The sequence below is a fragment of the Narcine bancroftii genome, chromosome 4 (assembly GCF_036971445.1).
Source record: "Narcine bancroftii isolate sNarBan1 chromosome 4, sNarBan1.hap1, whole genome shotgun sequence".
NCBI lineage: Eukaryota > Metazoa > Chordata > Chondrichthyes > Torpediniformes > Narcinidae > Narcine > Narcine bancroftii.
Window position 1 is genome coordinate 299,968,126 of NC_091472.1, and position 25,609 is coordinate 299,993,734.

General features: G+C 41.8%; 1 protein-coding gene and 1 long non-coding RNA gene across 11 annotated transcripts in view; one reads left to right on the forward strand and one right to left on the reverse strand.

The window, feature by feature from the left end:
* LOC138762157 (uncharacterized) overlaps nt 1–25,609 on the forward strand; it is a 105,391-nt gene that overhangs the window by 78,503 nt on the left and 1,279 nt on the right. For 2 of the 7 annotated variants that reach the window (XR_011356785.1, XR_011356788.1), the window contains exon 4: nt 10,642–10,765. This is a non-coding gene — a long non-coding RNA (uncharacterized lncRNA). Of the gene's footprint in view, nt 1–10,641; nt 10,855–17,565; nt 18,197–21,145; nt 21,443–25,264; nt 25,559–25,609 lie in introns of those variants that run through there. The other 5 variants (XR_011356784.1, XR_011356791.1, XR_011356789.1 and 2 more) reach the window with 4 other exon arrangements.
* ubr3 (ubiquitin protein ligase E3 component n-recognin 3) overlaps nt 1–25,609 on the reverse strand; it is a 293,785-nt gene that overhangs the window by 9,400 nt on the left and 258,776 nt on the right. For all 4 annotated transcript variants that reach the window (XM_069935677.1, XM_069935678.1, XM_069935680.1 and 1 more), the window contains 4 exons: nt 24,151–24,272; nt 21,230–21,337; nt 20,660–20,785; nt 9,902–10,084 (listed from right to left, as the gene is read on the reverse strand). In XM_069935677.1, coding sequence (XP_069791778.1) covers nt 9,902–10,084; nt 20,660–20,785; nt 21,230–21,337; nt 24,151–24,272 — 539 coding nt within the window. The remainder of the gene's footprint in view (nt 1–9,901; nt 10,085–20,659; nt 20,786–21,229; nt 21,338–24,150; nt 24,273–25,609) is intronic.

Sequence of the window (25,609 nt, forward strand, 5' to 3'; positions counted from 1 at the left end):
GCGCAGGTGTCTAGTGTGTTTGTGATAGACCCAAACCATTACAGTCCAGGCCAAAATCTAGAAAGTTACTTCAAAGTTCAGTCTTTCAAATTCACAGTTGAAGCGCAGGCCTTTGAAATTTGATGGTCAGAATTATTGATGAACAGATGGGAAGAATGGAGTTGTGGCTGCTACAGACTCAAATTTTTCTTGTGTTGCATTGTCTATCCACATGAGCTGTGGTCACAACTCCCAGTCCTTTTGTAGGCAAGACTCAAACTGGGCTGCCTCCACAAAGCTTCCAAGACCCTGGCACCGGTCTCTCCAAGTGACTTCACTGCTAGTCACACTTAAAATGAAGCAGATTCTCCAAATGACCTCCAGTGTTAGTCACAATCAAAATGAAGCTCTTTGCTTCCCAAAAAGGATGCTTTGCTCTGAATTCCACAAAAATAGCTGGCCACCCGAGCCATTTCAATAAGCTGTTTTCTCTTAGCATTCAGAATAGTTCTCTCCTTTGCAAATATATTTAACTCTAGAACAGAATTCTGTGACAAACCTTCCCTCAGTTCTTCCAATGCATAGAATTATTGCTGGGCTGTGACTTGTGCTGTGCTTGTGTGAAATGTTAACTGACCATTCAGTTCCTCCTGTCTATACTATCCATTAGAGTGATAATCCCATTTTTATTAAAACAGGAACTTGTAACATGTTATTGTAATAAAAATGCACAGAAATGCTGGAGGAACTCAATTGGTCTTGCAGTGTCCTTAGGAGGCAAAGATATATTACCGACGTTTTAGGCCTGAGCTCTTCAAGAATAAAGAGACTGAAGTCTGGATGGGGAGGAGACCTGACCAACAAAATGTATTAGTTGGATATGATAAGAGGAGAGGTGAGAATGAATTTTGGCTCCCTGAAAGTAGACAGAGTGAAAAGGGAAACAGAGCTGAGGGAAAAGTGACAGTGGGAAGAAGGGGTGGGGGATGTGGTTTAACAGAAACTGATGTTAATGCTATCTGGTTGGAGGGTGCCCAGATGGAAGATGAGGTGTTGTTCCTCCAATATGCAGGTGGTCTCAGTCTGGCAGTGCATGAGACCATGGACAGATATGACACCAAGGGAATGGGACAGGAAATTGAAATGGGTGGACACAGGGAGATCCACGCTATGGCAGCAGACAGCCAAAGTGCTCAACAAAGCGATCTCCCAGTCTATGCGCAGTCTCACTAATGTAGACAAGACCACGATGGGAGCACCAGATGCAGTCGATGACCCCTGTAGATTCACTAGTGAAATGCTGCTTTGATGTTTGGGGCCCCAAATGGTGATGAGGGAGGATATGTAGGCACAAGTGTAGTATCTCCTGTGGTAACAGAGGTAGGTCCCAAGGGGCTATTGGTGGGGAGAGAGGAGTGGGCAAGGGAGTCATGGAAGGACCAGTCCATAAGGAAGGTGGAGAGGAGAATGTGTGATCATGTAGTAGGTGTTGGAAATGGAGAAAGAGAATTTGTTGGATATGAAGGCTGTTGGGTGGTAGGTGAGGACAAGAGGAATCCTGTCCTTGTTGCACTTGAGGGTGGGGTAATGCAGGATATGTGGGTGAAGGCTGAGTAGAGTGAAAGCCACCTTGTTTGAGGAAGAATATCTCAAATGATATGGCATGGAAGACTTTGTCCTGGGAGCAGATTTACAATATTTTACAAAATTTATAATATTTCCTATCTACATGTTATGCTGCAACAAATAAAATAGCACTTTGTACAGAAGAGACAGGCAGTGGATAACATTGGCAGATTGTTGAGTATCATGCATTTGGCACAAAACAGGAATAAGAGGGGCTTAGCTGTGGCCCTGAATGCAGAAAAGGTATTTGAAAAGGTTGGAGTGGGACTTTTTATTCAAAGTGCTTGGAAAATTGGAGCTTGGGCCAACATTTATAAATTGAATAAGGGTGCTTTACCATGCGCCCAAGGCTAAAGTTGTGACAAACAGACAAATCTCTCCAGCCTTCCCACTGACAAGATCAAGTAGACAGGGTGCCCACCATCTCCAGCTCTGTTTGTACTAGCCATGGAGCCACTAGCTGAAGCTATTCACCAGGATCCAGACATTAAAGGCTTTAGAACAAGCCATGACAAGCATAAAATTAATTTGTTTGGCAATGATGTTTTCTGATACATCTGACAGACCCAGCAAACTCATTGCCCAAGCTGTGCTCCACTCTAGAGGACTATGGGGAGATCTCTGGGTATAAGATCAATTGGGATAAAAGCGAAATCATGCCACCTTACAAATGGGGAATTACAGTCAACATCAAAAAAATAGTCAACTAAAGTGGCCACAAAATGGGATCAAATATCTAGGAATTAGAATAGATAACAACCTGAATAATTTATACAAGTTAAATTACACCCATTTGCTTGGGAAAATTGAGGAGGATTTAAATAGATGGATGTCCCCACCCATAAAATTACTGGGCAGAGTTAACTGCATCAAGATGAATATGTTGCCGAGGCTCCAGTACCTCTTCCAGACATTGCCCCGGGGATTCATCAAAAATTTACTTTCAGGGGGAGTCACGTGATGGAGTAGTGGCCGGACGGTGAACTCCAGCCCTCTCCAGTAAAGTCGGGAAAAACAAAGGAAAACACAAAGGCACAGAAATAAAAGTTACAGAAAAGTGAGTATAAAGGTGGAAAGAAGATGGCGACAAAAAAAGAAAAATCGAAAGCAACGGTAAGAAGAGAGGAAGAGAAGACAAAGGAGGAAAAAGGTGAAGGCCTTACCTGTCCGAAGAGGCCCGCTGCGGAGAGAGAAACCCGCTCCCTCAGGTCGGTAAATAATGGACTACAAAAATGGCTCGCTGAGCCGAGTAAAAGTGCACAACCGCACATGCAAAAAAACACACTGACGGGAGGGGGGACCAGCTGGGGAGTCGATCTCCACAGCCGGCAACGACAGCTGCAGAACACCTGCAGCAAGAAGAGACCACAGAAGACAATGGAAACAAGAAAGAAGAGAAGGAAAGGGCAACAAAGAAACAAAAGATGGCCAACCCAGAGGAAGAAGAAGAGGAAGAGGAAGAGTACAGTGAAATAGAAGAAGAAAAGAAAGGCAAGATAAAGGATATACTTTCTCTTATTAAAGGATACATGGAGTCATTTAAAGAATGGCAAACACAGGAAATTAATGATTTAAGAAAAAGAATAAACAACACAGAAGAGAAAATGAATAAAATAGAGATGACCTTAACAGAAATGGGAAAGAAAATGGACAAGATGGAAGAGCGGGCAGTAGCAGCAGAAATGGAGGTAGAAGACTTAAAAAAGAAATTGGAGGAATCTAATAAAAAAACTAAAGAGACACAAGAACTACTAGCTCAAAAAATAGATACAATGGAAAATTATAACAGAAGAAATAACATAAAGATAGTGGGCCTTAAGGAAGATGAAGAAGGCAAGAATATGAGGGACTTTATAAAAGAGTGGATCCCTAAGACCCTAGGATGTCCAGAACTACAGCAAGAAATGGAAATAGAAAGGGCACATAGAGTATTGGCCTCTAAACCACAATCACAACAAAAACCAAGATCTATTGTAGTAAAATTCCTAAGATATACTACAAGAGAAAAGGTACTGGAGAAGACAATGGAAAAAGTAAGAGTGGGCAACAAACCACTGGAGTATAAAGGGCAAAAAATCTTCATTTATCCAGATATAAGTTTTGAACTCCTAAAGAAGAGAAAAGAGTTCAATACAGCAAAGGCGATTTTATGGAAGAAAGGGTATAAATTTATACTAAAGCATCCAGCGGTATTGAAAATATTTATTCCAGGACAACAAAACAGACTATTCTCGGATCCAGAAGAAGCACGAAAATTTGCAGAACAATTACAAAAATAGACTGAGGGAGGAAGACGGGTAATGAGAGTAAAAATGATCACGATTGATATGTATGCGGGTAAAGAGGTATAAGAGTGAATAGAGACAATGTGCATACGTGAATGTATCTGTACTTAGAGGAAACTATAGATAGTATAGACAAGAATTAATAAGGGAAGGTAATGGAATAGAGAGAATAAGGAAGGAATTAAAAGAGTGACCTTTGTGACATATGAAAAGTGAAATCTTTTCTGGGGGGGGGCGGGGTGGGGGGAAATAGCGGTCACTGCAAAATCAGTTGACGCTTGCGAGTGGATTCACAAATCCAAATGGAGAGGGGAGATGTGGTTGTCCGACAAGGGATAAAGGACAACTCAGGAGGGGAAGGGGAGATTGGGGATAAAGAAGATATAAATAGGAGAATAAGGAAAATGTTGGATGTTGTAGGAATGTTGTCTTATAAAGAGTTGAAAATAAGAAAACAGAAATGGAAAAGGAGGAAAGGTAATGATGGAAAAACGGAAAGAAGATAAACAAAATATAAAAGGGCTACGCTGAACTATATGACTTTATATATTAATGGAATACTTCTTCTTTGGCTTGGCTTCGCGGACGAAGATTTATGGAGGGGGTAAAAAGTCCACGTCAGCTGCAGGCTCGTTTGTGGCTGACCAGTCCGATGCGGGACAGGCAGACACGATTGCAGCGGTTGCAAGGGAAAATTGGTTGGTTGGGGTTGGGTGTTGGGTTTTTCCTCCTTTGCCTTTTGTCAGTGAGGTGGGCTCTGTGGTCTTCTTCAAAGGAGGCTGCTGCCCGCCAAACTGTGAGGCGCCAAGATGCACGGTTTGAGGCGTTATCAGCCCACTGGCGGTGGTCAATGTGGCAGGCACCAAGAGATTTCTTTAGGCAGTCCTTGTACCTTTTCTTTGGTGCACCTCTGTCACGGTGGCCAGTGGAGAGCTCGCCATATAATACGATCTTGGGAAGGCGATGGTCCTCCATTCTGGAGACGTGACCCATCCAGCGCAGCTGGATCTTCAGCAGCGTGGACTCGATGCTGTCGACCTCTGCCATCTCGAGTACCTCGACGTTAGGGGTGTGAGCGCTCCAATGGATGTTGAGGATGGAGCGGAGACAACGCTGGTGGAAGCGTTCTAGGAGCCGTAGGTGGTGCCGGTAGAGGACCCATGATTCGGAGCCGAACAGGAGTGTGGGTATGACAACGGCTCTGTATACGCTTATCTTTGTGAGGTTTTTCAGTTGGTTGTTTTTCCAGACTCTTTTGTGTAGTCTTCCAAAGGCGCTATTTGCCTTGGCGAGTCTGTTGTCTATCTCATTGTCGATCCTTGCATCTGATGAAATGGTGCAGCCGAGATAGGTAAACTGGTTGACCGTTTTGAGTTTGGAATACATAACCAAATTAAAAGGAAGAAACTACTAAATTTAAATGAATAAATGTATTCCTTAGAAAAAATAACATATAGGTTAAGAAATAATATTGAAATATTCGAACAAGTATGGGAGCCTTACATTAAATACAATAGCGAAAACCTACCGGGGACAAACATTACCTAAGTTGATGGAAGGAGAAGGAAAAAAAAGAATGGACTCAGTAGAATTTCTGGTGTATTTTTGTTGAATGACAACATTGTCTGACTGGCTTAATGCAACCTAGATTGTATACCTAAAATGGATGAGGGGGGTGGTGGGGGGGGTGGCTTGGGAGGAGGGGGGGGGGGAGAAAAAGTCACTGTATATGTGTGAAAAAGAAATAGTGTATATCATGGCTAATGTGATTTATGGTGTGAAAAATAAAAAATTAAAAAAAAATAAAAAAAATTTACTTTCAGGAGTAAGGAGATTCCTATGGAATGGAAATGTAGCCAGGGTCTCTATGGAAAAATTGACCTGGGATTATAGTCTGGGCAGATTGTGAATGCCAGACTTTAAAAAATACTATTGGGCATCCCAGTTGAGATACATCACTTCCCTCTTCAAGGGGAGGAGGTGTACCATCCTGGACACAAATCGACCTGCACGTGATAACAAGCAGGGGGCAGAGGACTTTATTTATAATTGGGATGTTAAATTGCTCTCAGAAAAAAAAAAGCAGTCCCATATTAAAACAAATAATCCTCATTTGGAACAAAATTAGCCAATATGTAGGAACCAAAATGGAGCTGTCCCCAAAAACAACCCTAACTCCAAATAGATTAAAACCATTGACGATGGGTAACAAGATCTTGGACACCTGTTGTCGTAATGGCATCAGGCGCATAGAGGACTGTTAAGAGCAGGGGCAGATAATGTCCTTTGAGCAACAGAAATAAGTATGATTTGTCAAATAAGACGTTTCACTGTGACCTTCAGATAAGATCTTTTCTACAGGACAAATTAGGTCCAACTATGGCTTTACCAGCATGCAGTGACATAGAGACCATGCTTCAAAGGTGGAACACATGGAAGCCCATTTCAACAATGTATTTCTTGCTCCACATGACCTAAACTAGGCCTGACAAATCAAGGCAGAGGTGGGAGTCAGACTTAGGAATAACGATTGATGAACGGTGCTGGTCCAATCTGTGTCGGACCAGCATGACTGCAGTCATTAATACAGGCTGGTACAATACAATTTCCGACACCAGCTGTATTGACACTACAAAAACTGAACAGATCTAAACTTGAATTATCAGACCAATTTTTTAGATGTAGCATTGCGACAAGAACTTTTGTGCATTCAATGTGGACATGTGCCAAGGTGAGACCCTTTTGAGTTGGACTGGGCCAAACTCTGGAAAAAAAATCATAGACAAAGAATTCCCACAGGACCCAGAGTTGTTCCTGTTGGGAAACATAATGGATGTAAGGCTTACAACAAAGCTTTCTAAATTTCATATTCAATTTGTCATGATCTCATTGGCAGTGGCCTGGAATAGCATAGCAGTTGCTTGGAGTCCAACTCCTACCTGAGCATTGAACACTGCAACACAGAAACGCAGAGCTGTTTTTCCCTGGAGAAAATTACCTACAACCTAAGGAAAGAGTACAGAACTTTTTTGAAGCTCTGGCAGCCCTACTTAAACTACATGGGGGCACAATTGTAGTATGGACCGCCGTGCTTCATCACCCGACCCTACCTTCCTAATCCACCCCTCAACTGGTGGGGGAGCGGAGGGGGTTCATCCCATTCTAAACAGGAAAAGCCACAGAAAAAAGCCAGCCTATGCACCGACCGCCACAATACAACAAACCCATAATCCCGCAAATACAAGCTTCATAGCTTTGTTGCGAGTGTTTTGGTTATTGTGTGTAAGTGAAATTAATTTGGTGTTGTGTTCATTGTTGGGGGGGGGGGGGTGGAGGGTAGAAGGGGATAAAAAGAACTCAAAATCTGAACATATTGTTAAGAATTAACAAGTATGAAATGTAAATAATGTTAATATTGTTGATAATGATATCAATGATATTGACAATTGTTGGAGTTTGGGCGGAAAAACTATAAATAATATATTTTTAAAAAATAAAATAGCATAAAAGTTTTGCATGTTACCAGAATTGCACATGGATTCCTCAGCCTTTTCCAAACTTCTTCCTCCAGGTTATATTAAACCAAAGGTTTTCAGAAGTGGTGATCAGTAAATAATTTAATTAGATGCCCTCTTTCTCTTTGAGATGAATATATTAATTACAGTAATAACATATAACATAACATAACAATTACAGCACGGAAACAATCCATTAGGCCCTTCTAGTCTGCACCGAACCAAACACCCCTTTCTAGTCCCACCTCCCTGCACAATGCCCATAACCCTCCATCTTCTTCTCATCCATATACCTGTCCAACCTTTTCTTAAATAATACAATTGACTCTGCCGCCACTATTTCTCCCGGAAGCTCATTCCACACGGCTACCACTCTCTGAGTAAAGAAGTTCCCCCTCATGTTACCTCTAAACCTCTGCCCCTTAATTCTTAACTCATGTCCTCTTGTTTTAATCTTTCCTCCTCTTAACGGAAATAGTCTATCCACATCCACTCTATCTATCCCTTTCATAATCTTAAATACTTCTATCAAATCCCCTCTCAACCTTCTACGCTCCAAAGAATAAAGACCTAATCTGTCCAATCTCTCCCTATACTCTAGATGCTTAAACCCAGGTAACATTCTGGTAAACCTTCTCTGCACTCTCTCCACTTTGTTTATATCCTTCCTATAATTAGGCGACCAGAACTGCACACAGAACTCCAAATTAGGCCGCACCAACGTCTTATACAATCTCAACATCACCTCCCAACTCTTATATTCCATGCAATGATTGATAAAGGCCAGCATACTAAAAGCCTTCTTCACCACCCTATTCACGTGAGTTTCTACCTTCAGGGAACGATGTACCGTTACTCCTAAATCTTTCTGCTCTTCTGTATTCTTCAATGCTCTCCCATTTACCACGTATGTCCTATTCTGATTCTTCTTACCAAAATGAAGCACCTCACACTTTCAGCATTAAATTCCATCTGCCATTTTTCAGCCCACTTTTCTAAGCAGCCCAAATCCCTCTGCAATCCTTGAAAACCTTCTTCATTATCCACTATTCCACCTATCTTAGTATCGTCTGCATATTTACTAATCCAATTCACCACCCCATCATCTAGATCATTAATGTATATAACGAACAACAATGGGCCCAATACAGATCCTTGAGGCACACCACTGGTCACCGTCCTCCAACCTGACAGACAATTATCCACTACCACTCTCTACCTCTCCCTTTCAGCCAATGTTCAATCCATTTGACTATCTCAAAATTTATACATAAAGACTGCACCTTCCTAACTAACCTTCCATGTGGTACCTTATCGAAGGCCTTACTGAAGTCCATATAGACAACATCCACTGCGCTACCCTCATCCACATTCCTAGTCACCTCTTCAAAAAATTCAATCAGATTGGTCAAACATGACCTTCCTCCCACAAATCCATGTTGAGTGCTCCTGATCAGACCCTGTCTATCCAGATGTTTATAAGTACTATCTCTAAGAATTTTCTCCATTAATTTACCTACCACAGACGTCAAACTTACAGGCCGATAGTTGCCAGGCTTCCTCCTTGAACCTTTTTTAAATAACGGAACCACATGCGCAATGCGCCAATCCTCCGGCACTATCCCCATATCTAATGACATTTGGAAAATTACCGCCAGAGCCTCTGCTATTTCCTCCTTCACTTCTCTCAATGTCCTGGGGAAGATCCCGTCTGGTCCCGGAGACTTATATTCTTCAAAAGCCTTAAAACTACACCTTTTGTAATCTCTATATTCCCCATATTTACCCAATTTGCTTTTTTTATCTCACATCTCCCAATATCCTTCTCCTTAGTGATTACCGAAGAAAAGAAACTGTTCAATATCTCCGCCATTTCTCTAGGCTCCACACACAGTTTTCCACTCTGATTTTCTAAGGGACCAATTTTGTCTCTAGCTTTCCTCTTACCATTAACATATTTGTAGAACTCTTTTGGATTAGTTTTCACCCTGCTTGCCATAGTTTCCTCGTACCTTCTTTTAGCTTTCCTAATTCCTCTCTTAAGATTCCTCTTACATTCAATGTATCTTTCAAACATCTCCTTAACTCCATACTTCTTATATCTAATGTACGCCTCCCTTTTTCTTCAAACCAAGTTTCCAATATTCCTTGAAAACCACGGCTCTCTCAAACCTTTTGCCCCTCCTTTTAACCTAACAGGAACATAAAGCTTTTGCACTCTCAAAATCTGATCTTTAAAAGACTTCCATCTCTCTACTACATCCTGCCCATAAAACAAATTGTCCCAATGCACACCCTGCAAGTCCTTTCGCATCTCCTCAAATCTAGCTTTTTTCTACAGAAATAAACATCTTAGGATCACTTAAATCGAAATTTAAGAGTTGAGCACTTTAAGTAGAAAACATAATTTTTTCAGAACAGAATCAAAGAAATAGTATAAAGATCAAAAAGGTGAAAACAAACATTTCTGAAAATTAAGTTTGGGAAGCATCATACCATAACTTGTTTTGAGTGACTCTCAGTGGAAGTTGTCACTTCCAAGCACCACTGAGAAACGATATCCAGAGCTGGTAGTGGCCAGTCAAGGCAGAAAAAACTTTTGACTTCATCATTCGAATTGAGAGAGGTTGGCAGTAACCTCAGGTATCTGGCAAGCATCCCAAATTCTTCTTCTGTTTGCTTATAAATGAGGAACAAAATTGTCATTTTATACAGATCATCTGTTGTAATAAATTGATACAATAAAACACATTAATCTGACAAGTCACATCATGAAAACATTATGGCATTTTCATGACAGCATGAATTCATGACATTAATGCTTTGCTAATAAAAATGAGCAAGTCACTGAGACAATTGTCATGTAATCATTCACAGTGGGATTTGTTTTACATATTGCATAATTATACCAAAAGTTGGAAAAACTTAAATTATCAAATTAATTCTGCACTTGTCAAATCTATCACTGGAATAGTATTGGAAGCACGAACAAATAAAATCACTTAAACTGAAATAAAGACCATTAAAAATATTAAATAAATGAGATTAAAACAGATTTAATGTATCCAAGTGTGTGATGTATATCTGAAGCACCAAATATTTACTGAAAGCAGTCGTCCTTGGTTACTGCTATTTGCATTAATTGACGAAGTAAAATTAAACTTAACAAAAAAAAGCTTTGAAAATCTGACAGTGGGTCTCTGACAAAATACACATCTCTGTTTCTCTTTCCACAGATGCCACTTGACCTGACAAGTTTTTCCAGCGCACTTTCTCACCAAACAATTGCCTCCAAGCACTCTCTGTGGCTGTCGATTAAATTTGACCATTCGTACCTGTGGTTTCTAGCAATTGGCTAAGGTAACATCTGAATACAATTCGTTCAGTTCACATTTGCTGTTCGAGTACATATGTGGCATCACATAAACCCTGAGATTCTTTTTCATGCAGGCCAGGCAGAATTTCTAATTACCACTGACTGTAAAATTACATACCATATTTGCACCACTACTTATTGTTATTATTCAATGCAAGTCCTATAACTGCAAAACAATAGTGACAAACATCAATCATTTGATAAAGCAGATTCTACAATACTTTCCATTTGGAGCATCTGATTTACTGAATAAAATGTTGGGTTATGACTTCTAATTTGAGTGAAAAAAAAAACACTACTTTTGGTTTTTAAGTTTACCTGTTAATCTGTGGAAACAGCTGTGAACCTATCAGTTGGTTCATTTTCCCTACTGACTCTATGAGACCTCAGTTGACTTAGATCACTAAGATACAAGGTCAACCATTCTTCAGATATTATAACTCCAAACACTCTCTTTTTCATTCATTATTCTACCCCTTACCCTCCTCACCCCAGACCTTTTATTCTACCATTTTAGTTGTCTCCCTTCAAGAACCAGTCACTATGATTTAGAAATACAGTATCATCTATAATGTTTGAGACAAAAACACATTTTTCCTTTACTTTCCCCTGTTCTCCACAGTTTTAAATTTGAAATCAAACAATTCACATCTGATTAAGGTGCAAGGGTATTTGTGCACATGTTTAATTGACCATGTAGGAATTACAGCACTTTCTATACATAGTCCCCTCATTTCAGGGCATATAATATTTGGGACATTGTAGCAAACCACTCTGCGGGCTGACACAGCAAATGGCTGTCGAACATGGCCATCCAGTGGACAGCATGCAGGATGAGACGCCCGCTCCCATAGTCCACAGGAATTAACCAATCACTGCCAGCGGATCGCAGGGGGTCCAATCAAGGCCCACGCATCGCATCTGAGACAGACAATCAGCAGCTGGCCCCACTCAAGCCATGCCTCAGCGGTGGTGCGGCCGGCTGCCTATAAAAGATAGAGCTGCAGACCAATAAAGCCAGTGACGATTACACTCCTTTGGTGGGTGAGTCATCTTCTTTCAACCTCGAGCTATGATCATAGTGACCCCGCTACAGTGGTGACCCTGATTGGTCCAAACAGTGTTTTGGACCCAACGATGAAGGAACAGCCTACAATCAACGCCGTAGTATTGAAGCTGCCAGGCTTCTGGACATCGCAACCATGGGTGTGGTTCCAACAGCCGTTCACCATTCGCCGGATCTCCGCACATGACACGCACTACTACCACAGGGTCAGCGCCCTTGAACAAGACACTGCAGCCCGCATCATCGACTTCCTCCAGCAGCCCCTGGAGCAAGGGAAGTATGTAGCCATCAAGGAACTATTAAACCCCACTTTCGGGCTCTCGAAGCGCGAGTGCATGGCCTGACTTCTGCACATCAAGGGTTTGGAGGACAGGGCCCCTTCTGCCCTCATGAGCAACATGCTCACTCTCAACGATGGCCACACCTCTTTCCCGCTGTTCCAGCAAATCTTCCTGGAGCAGCTGCCTGAAGAGATCCTGCTGCTCATTGCAGAGGAAGACTTCAACGACCCCAGGTGGGTAGCTGCCCAAGCAGACGTACTATGGGCAGCGAAGTGGGACGCCTGCACTTCACTTGAACAGGTGATGGCTCCTTGTCAGCAATGCCCAGTCAGGAAGCCTGCCGACCGATCATCCAGCTGACCAACCACCTGAGCAATGAACCCCACCAGTGAGCAGTACTGTTTCTATCATCAACAGTGGGGTTCCAAGGCCCTTCGATGCCACTCCTGCTGTGCATTCCAGGGAAACACCAAGGCTGGCCGTTGTTGATGGCTGCGATGACCGACCAACTGCATAGCCTCCTCCACAACCAAGACTCCCTGTCGGGGTGACATTTCTTGGTGGACACCAGGGCATAGCGCAGTACAGTACAGTACAGTGGCAGGGTGGGCTGAAAGCTTTGAGCAGCAAACGACTCCAACATTCAGACATTTGGCTTCTGTACAATTCCCCTCTGCTTTGGAGACAGACAATTCACTTAGAACTTTACAGTGGCAGCCGTACAACAACTGTTATTGGGTGCCGATTTCTTGAGAGCCAACTTGCTACTGGTGGACTTTAAGGGGCTTCAGCTGGTACATGTCCGGACATTTCAGACACTCTCACTCAAGGGGACCGAACTTACTAACCCCCATCTGCACTTGGTGAGTACTGCCGAAATGAATTCGCTTGAGTCTTAGTGGAATTCTACTCCATCACTACACCCCATTTCAACTCAGCAGAACCTAAACACGGGGTGAGAGACTAAATTATTACGGAGGGCCCTCCCCTCATGCCGGGGTGCGTTATTTCTCCCCCACCCCCCCGAGAAACTCAACCTGGCTAGAGTAGAGCTTCGAAAGATGGAGGAACTCTGCATTGTGCGGCGCTCCATGGGCCTCCCCCCTCCTTATGGTACCTAAGGCAGTGGGAGATTGGAGGCCGTGCGGAGACTACCGCCGCCTAAATGAGGCCACCATGCCTGACAGGTATCCTGTGCCCCATATGCAGGACTTCACTAATCTGCAATGGGGAACAGATATTCTCTAAGGTGGACCTCATCAGGGGTTATCATCAGATCCCAGTCCACCCCGATGACATTCCCAAAACTGCCATCATAACCTCCTTTGGATTGTTTGAATTCCTCTGCATGCCATTTGGGCTGAAAAATGCAGTTCAGACTTTCCAGAGGTTGATGGATACAATGGGCCGGGATCTGCACTTCGCCTCCATCTACCACAATGACATTTTAATAGCCAGCCACACCCGCACTGAGCACACCGCTCACTTAAGACTAATGTTCTCCAGGCTAAGTGAGTTTGGCTTAACCATCAATCCAGCTAAGTGTCAATTTGGCTGAGTAACAATTGATTTCCTGGGCCATTGCATTGACCAACACGGGGCCAGGCCATTACCCACCAGAGTGGACACTATTTGTTCTTTCCCCAGAACATCAACTGTGAAAGGACTACAAGAGTTTGCAGGTATGGTCAATTTTTATCATCGTTTCATTAGCCCTCTATTTCCCCTCATGGCAGGGCCCAGTAAAGATATTCAATGGACACAGGAGGCAACCGAGGCTTTCCAAGTAACCAAAGATGCCCTAGCCAAACCACCTTCCTTGTGCATCCCAGGATGGACCGCGACCGCCCTCACGGTAGATGCCTCCAACACAGCGGTTGGGGGTAACTTGAGCAACTGGTTAATGGACAGTGGCAGTCGCTGGCCTTTTTAATTTTTAAGTAAATATCTCAGGCCACCAGAGCTCAAGTACAGTGCCTTTGATAAGGAGTTGTTAGCAATTAGGCATTTCCGTTACTTCCTGGAGGGCAGGAAGTTCAAACTTTACACAGTCCACAAACCACTTACCTTCGCTTTCAGCCAGGTGTCAGACCTGTGGTCAGCCAGGCAACAGCAGCACCTGTTCTACATATCTGTATTTTTGACAGACAGTGAACATATCGCTGGCAAGTCCAATGTGGTAGCCGGTTGCCAATCTCGTCCAGCTATCCTAGCAGTGCACGACCCTGCCCCAGGTATCAACTATGCGGATGCACAGCAGGCAGACCCTGACGTACTGATATACTGAACAGCACTTACTGGCCTGCAACTAGAGATCTCCCCAGGTAACTGCCTGCTGCTCTGTGACACCTCAACTGGTAAATCGCACCCTCTCATTCCGGTCACATGGATGAGGTGAGTTTTTAATTCAGTCCACAATTTGTCCCACCCCGCTATCAGGACTACAGTTAAAATGGCAGCCAAAAGGTATGTCTGGCACAAACTCTATAAGTAAGTCACTCATTGGGCCAAAACGTACTCAGTGCCAGGCATCCAAGGTTCAGACCCACATTAAAGCCCCTTCACAACCCTTCAAACCAGCACAACATAATTTCAGTCACATGCACATAGACATTGTGGGGCCCCTACCTATATTCAGAGGTGCACGTTATCTGTTGACCATGGTCAATCGGCTGACCAGATGGCCAAAGGTGGTGCCATTACCTGAAATCTCTACAGAGACATGTGCACAGGCATTATTGAACACCTGGGTGGCACGTTTTGGGGTCCCTGAACAATTAATATCTGACAGGGGGGCCCAATTCATTTCCAGCTGTGGACCACGTTAGCAAATTTACTGGGAACTCTACCATACCACAGCATACCACAGCCAACGGGTTGGCGAGGTTTCACAGGCACCTGAAGACAGCTCTGATGGCCAAACTCATCAGCCTGAACTAGGCCAACGAACTCCATTGGGTCCTGCTAGGCATCCGCACCACCCCAAAAGAGGATCTCGAGGCATCTTCTACTGAGTTGGTCTATGGCGCACCCCTAATCATCCTGGGCAAATTCGTGGCAACTTCTGAGGACTTGGGGGAGCTCCCAGCGGCCATATTGTCTCAACTACACAAGTGCCTGGGCACACTTTCCACAGTTAAGCCCAGAGCTCCCTGGCTAGCCAGCACCTTTGATCCAAAGAACTTTGCAGATAGTCACTATATATTCGTCTGACGCGAGGCCCATCAGCCACCTCTTCAATGGCCGTATGAAGGGCCATACCACATCGTCAGGCACAACACCTCCACCCGCGTATTGGTCATTGGTGGTAGGGATGAGACCTTCATGCTTGACCAGCTGAAACCAGCCCACTTGGACGTTAACCAATCAGCCACTCACCCGACCCCACGTGTAGGGGTCAGCTGCCAAACTTCAGTGTCCCGATTGCCGGTTCTGGGTGGGGATGGGGGGGGGGGGGGGGGGGAGGAGATCATCTAGTAGCCTACTCCACGGGCCAACCCAGCAAATGAACATCAAAAACAATGATCGGGTACACAGCACACAGGATGAGATGCCCGTTCCCATAGGCCGCAGGAATAGCAGTTGAATTGCAGGGTGTCCAATCTGGGCCTGTGCATCCAGGACTGCCACTCAGCAACCAGCCCCACTCAAGCCACGCCCAGTGGTGATTCTGCCGGCTGCTTATAAAAGGCAGAGCTGCAGCCCAATAAAGCCAGTGTCAATTACAATCCCTTGGTGTGTGAGCCTTCTTCTTTAAACCTCGAACTATAACCGTAGCGACCCGCTACAATATATGTATATTAAAGTCGTCATGTTTAGTATTTTGTTGCATATCCCTTGTGTGCAATGACTACTTGAAGTCTGTGATTCATAGACATCATCAGGTGCTGAGTATCTTCCAGGTCTCTATTGCAGCCATCTTCAGCTCCTGCTCGTTTCAAAGGCTTGTCCCCTTGTTTTCTCTTCAGCATATGGAAGGCATGCTCAATTAGATTTAGATCAGGTGACTGACTTGGCCATTCAAGAATTTTCCAGTGTTTAAGCTTTTAAGAACTCCTTTGTTGCTTTTGCAATATATTTGGGATCATTGTCTTGCTGTAGGTTTAAGCAACGTCCAATGAGTATGGAGGTATTTGCTGGAGCTTGAGCACACCTCAGAATTCAATTTGCTACTGCCATCAGCAGTTACATCATAAATGAAGATAACTGCACAGTACCTGTGTGACAGATTATGTTGTATTTTATATTGCATACAGATATGTTTCAAAGGAGATCAATTGTGGCAGGCCTCATTTAAAATACTAGACATCTGCTCAAGCCAGACAGGCCAGCTCAGAGTGCCTTTGTAAAAGCTTTGGGGAGTGCCAATAGAGACTTTAAAAATGGATTATTGTTTTGGAAAGCAACAGATGAAAGAACTCAGAGGATTAGGTCTGGAGCTGCAGGCTGTCTTAGGGCAGTTTGCTGCTCTAAGAGGGTCATGTGGTTTTGCAAGCAGAGAGTAAAATAGGCTTTTCTCTGGGAGTGAGAGAGAGAGAGAGAATTCAATTCCACAGTTCAGTAGCAGCAGCTGGAATTGGAACATGACAAGCTGGCAAGCTTGTGAAAAAACCCATTTTGAAGATGTGTTGTGAGTTCTTAGTTCAGCCTGGTAAAAGACCTTGTGGTCCAAACAAGAGGAGAGACTGGCTGCCTAATGTGAAAAAGGAACTCTGTGATGGCCTGAAAGAAAGAGGTTATTGTCTGGAAACCCTGATGGGACACGTTTCTTCAGCAAGACACTGATGTGGATGATTAGAAGGAATCAGTTTGCATCCACCAAATAACAAATTTCTCTCTGAAAAATGATGAGAACCTTCCTGAGCGGTAACCATTTTTCTTTCAAGCACCAAAGCCTGGTAAAATTCATAAATGTTAAATTCTGTGCACAGTATAAGAATAGCCTGCAACCAGTGAACTTGGAGGAGTGAGAAGTGAGATTGGACTGTGAATCAAGGAACATTTCTAAACTCACACACACATTACATACATGTGCACTTAGAATTAGAAGGGGGTTAAGTTCAGTTAGGTAAGTTAATAGTAATAAGTTAAAGTCTGATCCTGTTATCATGTTTAAAGATAATTAAAAACAACTTTTGTTCAAGTAACCATTTCTCTTGATGAATATCTATTGCTGCTGGGTTTTGGGGTCCTCTGGGCTCATAACACCTGTGACAGCCATATGCCCAGACCATAATATTCACAGATGAGGTGGTATGCTTTGGATCTTGGGCAGTTCTTTTAGTCCTCCACATTTTGATACAGGTTCATCTTGATCTCATTTGTCTACAAGACCATTTTTCCAGAATTCTGCAGGCTCTTTTAAGTACTTCTTGGCAAACTGTAATCTGGCCATCCTGTATCTATGGCTAACAAGTGGCTTGCATCTTGCCTCTAGATTTCTGTTCATGAAGTCTTCTGCAGACAACAGTCTTGACACATCCACACCTGATCTATCGGACGAGCATTTGGGCGCTGGACAAAGTGACGACTCTCTATCTGCCTTACTGAAGACAAAAGTTAAAGAATTTCATGCATGCTACATTCTAAATCTAGTATTGTGTAACAATAATGGAACCTTATATCTTCATTATGATGAGAATTCTGTCATCAACAGTGGGACGTCCTCCTTGGCCTACCAGTCCCTTTGCGGTTACTGAGCTCTCCAGTTTGCTCTTTCCTTTTAATGATGTTCCAAACCATTGATTTTGGTAAATCAAGGTTTGGGTGATGTCTCTTAGTGTTTTAGTTTTCCAGCCTCATAATTGCTTCTTTGACTTTCTTGACAACTCTGATCCTTGTGTTGAAAAATGGCAACTACACACTCCTAGGGTGATGAAAAGCTTAGAAGCAAGCCTAGCTCTTTTATACCTGTACCAATGAAGCAATTAAACATACCTGAATAATCAAAAACATCCGTGAAGCCAAATGTCCTAAACAATTTGGTGCCCTGAAATGAGGGAATTCTGCTTAAAAATTACTGTAATTTCTACATGGTCCAACCAACCTTAAATAAAATTTGGAAAGTGCACTTTAGTCAAGTCACCTTTATTTATCATTCATACCATGCTTGCACAGTAAAGACGAGATAGCCTTTCTCCAGGACCAGAAATATTTACTTAAATATGTCAGAATACAAGTTGAACACACTGAAATATTAAAATATTAAGACATAGTCAGTGAAAGTCCATGGTTCACTATCCACATATGTTCTAGGAATTTAGGAGCCTGATGGCTTGGGGGAAAAACACTGTTGCCCCATCTGGACATAAGAACCCAAGTGCTACGGTATCTCCTACCAGATGACAGAAGGGAGGGAGAAGAGTTTACCTGAGAGGGATGTGTAGAGTCCTTCAGAATGTTTATTGCCTTTTGCCTGCATCGAGTGTTGTAGATGTCCTTCATGGTAGGAAGTGAACCCCCAATGATCTTTTCCGCTGGTATCACTGTCCTCTGCAGAGTCTTGCAGTCCAAAGTGGTACAGTTTCCAAACCAGGTAGTGATGCAGTTCCACTGGATGCTCTAAATACATTCTCTGTAGAATATAGTGAGGATGGAGGGTGGGAGATGAACTTTCCTCAGCCTTCACAGGAAGTAGAGGTGCTGCTGAGCTTTCTTGGCTATAGACCACGTGATAAGTGTCCAGGTGAGATTCTCCCAAAAGTGCACTGATACCTTTTACCATGATACTCTTGACTTTAACTTGATACTCTTGATGACCTCAACAGTTGAGCTGTCAATGGTCAGTGGAGCGTGGTTCCCCCACCCACCCACCCCCACCCCACCGGGGCCTCCTGAAGTTGACAACCATCTCTTTTGTTTTATTAACGTTCAGATGCAGGTTGTTGCTGTGCACCAGTCTGTTAGAGACTGCACCTCATCTCTGTACGCTGACTCCTCATTCTTACTAATAAGGCTCATGACAGTCATGATGTCAGTGGACTTGATGTGGTTCGAGCTGTGTTTAACTGAACAGTCATGAGTCAGCAGAGAGAATAGCAGTGGACTAAGCCCACAGCCATGAGGGGCTCCTGTGCTCAGTGTGATGGTCTTGGAAGTGCTGTTACTCATCTGGACTGCTTTAGGTCTCCCAGACAGGAAGTCAAGAATCCAGTTGCAGAAGGAGGTGTTTAGACCCAGCAGGCTCAAATTCCTTATCAAGTACTGAGGTTTGGTCATGTTGAATGCCAAACTGAATTCAATAAACAGCATTCAAACATACGAATCCTTTCTTTCCCCAAGGTGGGTGAGAACTAGATGGAGGGTGGTGGCTATGGTATCATCCGTAGAGCGGTTGGATATGTATGTGAACTGCAGGGATCCAGTGTTTGGGAGGGAGGGAGAGCTTGATGTACCCTATGATGAGCCTCTCGAAGCATTTCATGACGATGGATGGGAGTGCGACAGGGTGGGAGGCATTGATGCAGGACACAGACAACTTCTTTGGCCCAGGGACATTGGTGGTGGCTTTGAAGCACATTGGGACGACAGCACTTTTCAAGGAGATGTTAAAGATGTTTTGCCTCAAAATGCGCGTAGAAGTTGCGTCTGGGAGGGAGGCATCACCAGCTCAGGTAGATGGTGTCGTCTTGTGGTTGGTGATATTTTGGATGCTCTTCCAACATTTCGTTTGTCCTTGCTGTCCAGGAAGTGAATATGAATGCACGCTTTTCATCCATGATGGCCTTAGACAGCTTGGTTCTTGCAATAGCTTGTCGTCTCCATGGCTTCTGATAAGAATGAGTAATGATGGCCTTTGTCACAGTGAAGTCGTCAGTACACTTACTAATGTAGCTGGTCACTGATGCCATATTCTCCTCCAGATTGATGCAGTTCCCATTGGTTGCTGCTTCCTTGAACTCAAAGCAGTCTTGAAGTGTGTGAATGGCCCGTGCTGGCCAGGTTTTAACTTGCTTCAGAGCTGGTCTGGAGTGTTTGACAAGCAGTGTGAATCACATGTGAATTGTTTGATTATGCATTTAAAACTGAAGAGCACAGGAGCAAATAAAGTGTCTCTGTCCTAAACATTATGGAGGGCATTGTATGTCTCTGAAGGCTGTGGAGGAAAGGCCTTCAAAGGAAATGAGATCTGCAATTTCATGGGAAACATTATGGAGGGCATGGTAGTTGACTGAACCACAACTTCAGTTTTCTTATTAAAAATAAAACATGGCATAAGTTTGGTCCTTCCCTCCCAGTTCACAGTGTTTTCATTGAATTCTGCACAATGGGAATGAGAATGGAAACTAGAAATCTCCTGATCTCTATGGCTTGATTGAACATTGTCATTAAAGAATGGGGCATTAAAAAAATTGCAATTAATATTTTATCACATTTATTATTTACATGATATATAAATTAAAAGGAAAATACAAGTAAAAATTTATTTCCCAAGTACCTTTGCAAATTACTAAACACAATATGCAAGTTCATTTTTTTGAAGACTGCCATCATATCAGAACATTTATTGAAAGATAGAGTGGTTGGCATACCTGACAACAAGGAAGATCATCACTGAACAGGTGGTGTTGAAGAAGACCTGCAGTCCTGAAGAAAGGTAGACAGAACTGTTGGATACTGTATTCGAGGGACTGAGGTGACCAAATTGTGGTGGTAATCTGATGAGTTAAAAGCCAAACAAAGATTAAGTACGGTTAGGGTTAGGGTTAGGGTTAATTGTATGGTGCTAATGACGTCCAATAGTTGTTACTTTCTATTTCAGTTATGTTTAGAGTGTCAATCATGTCCAAAATAGAAACAGAAAAGTGAAAATATCATGGTATTTTTAAAAACTGTTTCTTCAGTTTTGAGTTAGAAATAGATGATATTTGTCATAAACCACAATAAAGAAAAAAAATACTGAAAATGTACTTAACTGATTAACACAGTATTCAGCTTAATTTTAAGTTTGAATCTTTAGATTTTGTGTGAATTATTTATGTTCAATGGGGTTCATTTTTTAAATTTATTTTGAACAGAAACCAAATGAAAAGTCGATTCAAATTTACGTTGTGAAGATATCAAATGCAGTTTATTTGATACAGTTACTTGTTAGTACATACCATTGATTTTTGATCTGTATTACTTGCACAGTAAAGATTTCCTTTTGATAGTTCACTAATTATGTGGCTTAATAATACTTCACTGGATTTTTCTGAATTATCCATGATCTGTGGAAGTTTAAAAGTGAAAAAACTTGGTTGTGGTAATAATGTTATACAATATCTGTACATATTTAGATACTCCACTTGGAAAACCAAACAGGCAAAACATTGTGAGCTGGAGAAATAATTTTAAGTTACATTCTGTTAGTAAAAATTGATCTCAGATATGAAGTTATTATTGTTGAGAATGTAACTTATATAAAATTAAACTTTCAATACTTCAAATATGACAAAATGTTGACCACAGGAAAAGTATTAGATCTTGGGAGACATTGCAGTGATCATTCAATTGGAATAAAAGCGGAGAAGTATTACCATGTGACAGCACACTTCGCGACACAGGCGAACCGGCTCTGTAATGTGACAGCTGTGATAGCAGAGCAACCGCGTTAAGATGGCGCCATCGGGTTCAGGTATTCCTCGTGACCTCGGCCACAGTGCACGCCCTATCGGCTATGTCAAGAAGTCACTGCCAACGTGGTGACATGGCGCGGGCTTGCCCTTAAAGAGCAGCACGCGAATTTCAAATAAACGGTTGAACCTGGGACTCACCTCGACTTGTGGTTTCTTTCAATCACGTAGTTATCGCTACAACTAATGGAAATTTATATCTGAAGTTCTCAACTTCTTAAATTTATAACATATGCTTCTCTAGAGTTAACAGTAGCAATACATTTTTAAAAACCAACAAATTGTTGAAATGTGCTTGGTATCTACAGAACACATGTATTAGTGGAGTGAACTGATGCAAAAAGAATGGGCTTGATTTACGAGAAGAAACAAACTAGTTCAGAGTGAACTTCTCAAACTCACGTATTCACCAATGTTGTAATCTTAAACTTACATTTTAAACATTGCCAACACTGCAAAGATTTTTCAAAATGTTGCAATCCTCTTCCCCCAATCTCCCATTCATAGTAAGTTGTCTGCTCTTTCCCTTTCCCTTATCCCTCTGTCTCCCAGCTCCTTCATCCATCAGAGACTATCTTTCTTAGCCTTCTGCCCTCTCCTCCTATAACTTCTCAGGTTTTTACTCTTCTTCCCGCTCCCATCTGTATCTATTGATTGCATGTCCTCAATCCCTTGATCTCCCCCCACACCTTTTTATTTAGGCATCTGCCTGATTTTCTGCACTCCTGAAGAAGGGCTCAGACCCAAAACATTGACTGCCTCTTTCTTCCCATGGATGTTGTGTGACCTGGTGAGTTTCTCCAGTACTTTTGTACACTGCAACATTAATAAAGGATGTTATTGCCAAATCCAATTAATCAGCCATTGACATTATGTTTAAAAGTTAGATTAGAAACATACAGAAACAATTTGCTCTGATGGTTCTCACTGGTGACAGGGAATTGAAATCGATGACTGAATTAGCAACAATGCCCATAAGGACCTTTGTTCAACTACATAGTTGACAGGCTACTGAGGCACGATCCCAGGAGGATTGTATCAGTTCCATGAGACACCTATGGATGATAACATGCCTTCTTCCTGACCAAATACTAACTGTTGCTCCAAAATTCATTAGTCTGCAGCTAGGTCCTCAAGACCCACTGCTGCAAAATCATCCTCAACTGCTGCCTGCAATCTCAGTGGAAACTCATCAAGTCCTTCACATCCCAACACTGAGGAAATATCCTGTCAGAAGACAAAAATACAAAATGAACTATGCAAGAAAAGCATGGAGGTCAACTATAGCTGTTACATGAAGATACAGCTTAGATTTTATTTCAATTTAGAGGGGTTTTTTTGTAATGGAGAACATATTTAATCATGAGCTGAAAGAAGGTAAGTAGTTCCTGGTTAGGAGGAAAATTGCTTAAACTTTGAGACTAAAGGTCTGTTCAGTTGAAAGCTAATCAACAAGCACTACGGCGAATTGAAACACTGGTGACTGCTGCTCATCATCTTTTCCACACGTTCACCCTTTCCCCCCTTTACTCAGAAGATTGTCCTAACAACTGTTCTCATTTGTCTAATTATAAGAAACTCAGTAGTCAAAAAGTTTTATTTTATATAGCAACGATAAAGATACAAAGCCAATGTTTTGGACAGCATTGCTTCTGGATCTAACATTTGTTCCCTATTATTTCCCATTACTGTATTGCCCCTTGCCATTGTCATCAAGCTGATATCAGATTCTATTGCACACTTATAACATCCACCTCTTTTCCCAGTTCTCTGCCTTAACTAATTTGTCATACTTCTTGTGTAATATCCAGTATTGAATGAACTGAAATCATGTCAAAAGCCACTGCTTTTGGTCCACATCATCAACTGAACCATTGGCCAGCAGTTCCATATCCTTCACTGGACATTTCACAGCTTATTCCTTGAAGATGGTCTCAGGCCTGAAATGTCGGCAATATACCTTTGTCTCCAATGCACATTGAAAAGACCGGCTGAGTTTCTCCAGCATTTCGGTGTGTTTTTAATGTATTCATTTAAATTTGTTAACTGAATGTTTATAAGGGAAGCCAAGAGCCAAAACTAATTTTGATTGTTATTGCTTCTCTTCTTTTTTGCTTTTGGGTTAGTCTCCAACCAGTTGATTAACTACTATATTTTCAATTTCATAAAAAGACTAGAGTTGAAACATTCACTTTCTGTCTGTGCGCAAGACAGATCAAACTATATTTATGATTTATTCAATAAATCTGCCAAGACATAAAATGTATAAATAAAGACTATGACAAGAAATTTTTAAAAATGATTTCATAGTGCAGCAGATGCAATTTTACGCACGTTGCATTAAAAGGAAGCCAGATACAAGAAACTTGTGTTTAAACAAATATGCGAAAACTTTACAATGGACTGACCTGAAGTTTTGCAGAATTCTTCCAAACTTCTCTTTCTTCTTCATTGAATCTAAATGAGAATGTTGCAATAGCTTGTGCATATAATAAGTTGTACAGAACTTTCACAATACAGGTAAAATGTTCTGTAAAATAAGACAAAAAAGGATTAAAACCTTTGAACTGAGCTATGGATAAATAATATATCGAAGATCCATAAACAAACTCAATCAGAGGCTTCACTGAAGGACTTTGCACATTATTTATGACTGAAAATTTATTGTTTTTCTGTATTGCAATTTTGTTTACATTTATTTTTTGTTTACATTTTTGTTTGTTTACACAGCTTTCTTTTGTATACATATCTTGAGTACAATTTTTCCTGTGGGCCAGGGAGATGAGTAGAAATTCTGCCTGGCCCAGAGGAAAAAGAATCTCAGGGTTATATGTGATGACATGTATGTAATTTAACAATAAATCTGAATATTGACTTTGAACTTTGGATCTAGCTGATCCTCGTCTAGAGTTCAAATTTTAGTCGTGCCCAAGGAGGACAATTACCCCTAAAGGCAAATCCCAGGAAGAAAATATTTGTCATAGTTCATAAATATAATATGGATTGAAGTGTAGAACAAAGCAAAGGAGAAGTCAGAATAGTCAAATCGATCAGTTTAAAAAATATTCATGGTTTCCTCTGGGTTCTCCAGTTTCCTCCCTTATTCCAAAGATATGTGGATTGGTGGCTTATTTGGTTACTGTAAATTGCCCCATGTGTAGGAGAGTGGTGGAATCAGGGTGGTGGGGGAGGGAGTGGAATAAGAATGTGGAATTTTTAAAATGGAATAGAGAATTAACATTAATGGTCAGTAGGGACTCAGTGGGCCAAAAGGCCTCTTTCTGTGCTGTTGTGTCCATTATCCTACAGTACACTAGTGGTTTTATAACAGATGGTTAATGATAAACAAAGTCAATGAAGATTTTTGTACAAAAGATAGAGATACTCTGTCAATAATGTTTTATTTCTGATAGCAAAATATAATAAATTGGTAGATGAATATGGCTATGATCCGTGAACAGTTTCTCCAAAAAAACCTGTAACATCAAACACATTTTTTTCCCATTTTTATTCCCTGATTAGGATGTAATCCAGACAAGAATATTCAAAGGAGGATGACTAATTTTGTTCATCAGCCCAAAATGGAATTAAAATCAGATGCATTTTAACCAACTGATGCACAAAGTACTGTTTAACCCATAAGGAATATTTCAATCTAAAGAATGTTCACAATGCTTACTTCAAGATATGAGAATAACATTTCTAACAATTTTTTGAAATATAGGGTAACATTAACATCACAGTCCTTCTGTAAGAAAATGAGTCTTCACATCTAAAAATTGTTGCAATAATCAGGGTACAAGAAAAAGTATTAATGAAAAGTCCATCTGAAATTTGCATAAAATAAAAGTTATAACTCATGTAACA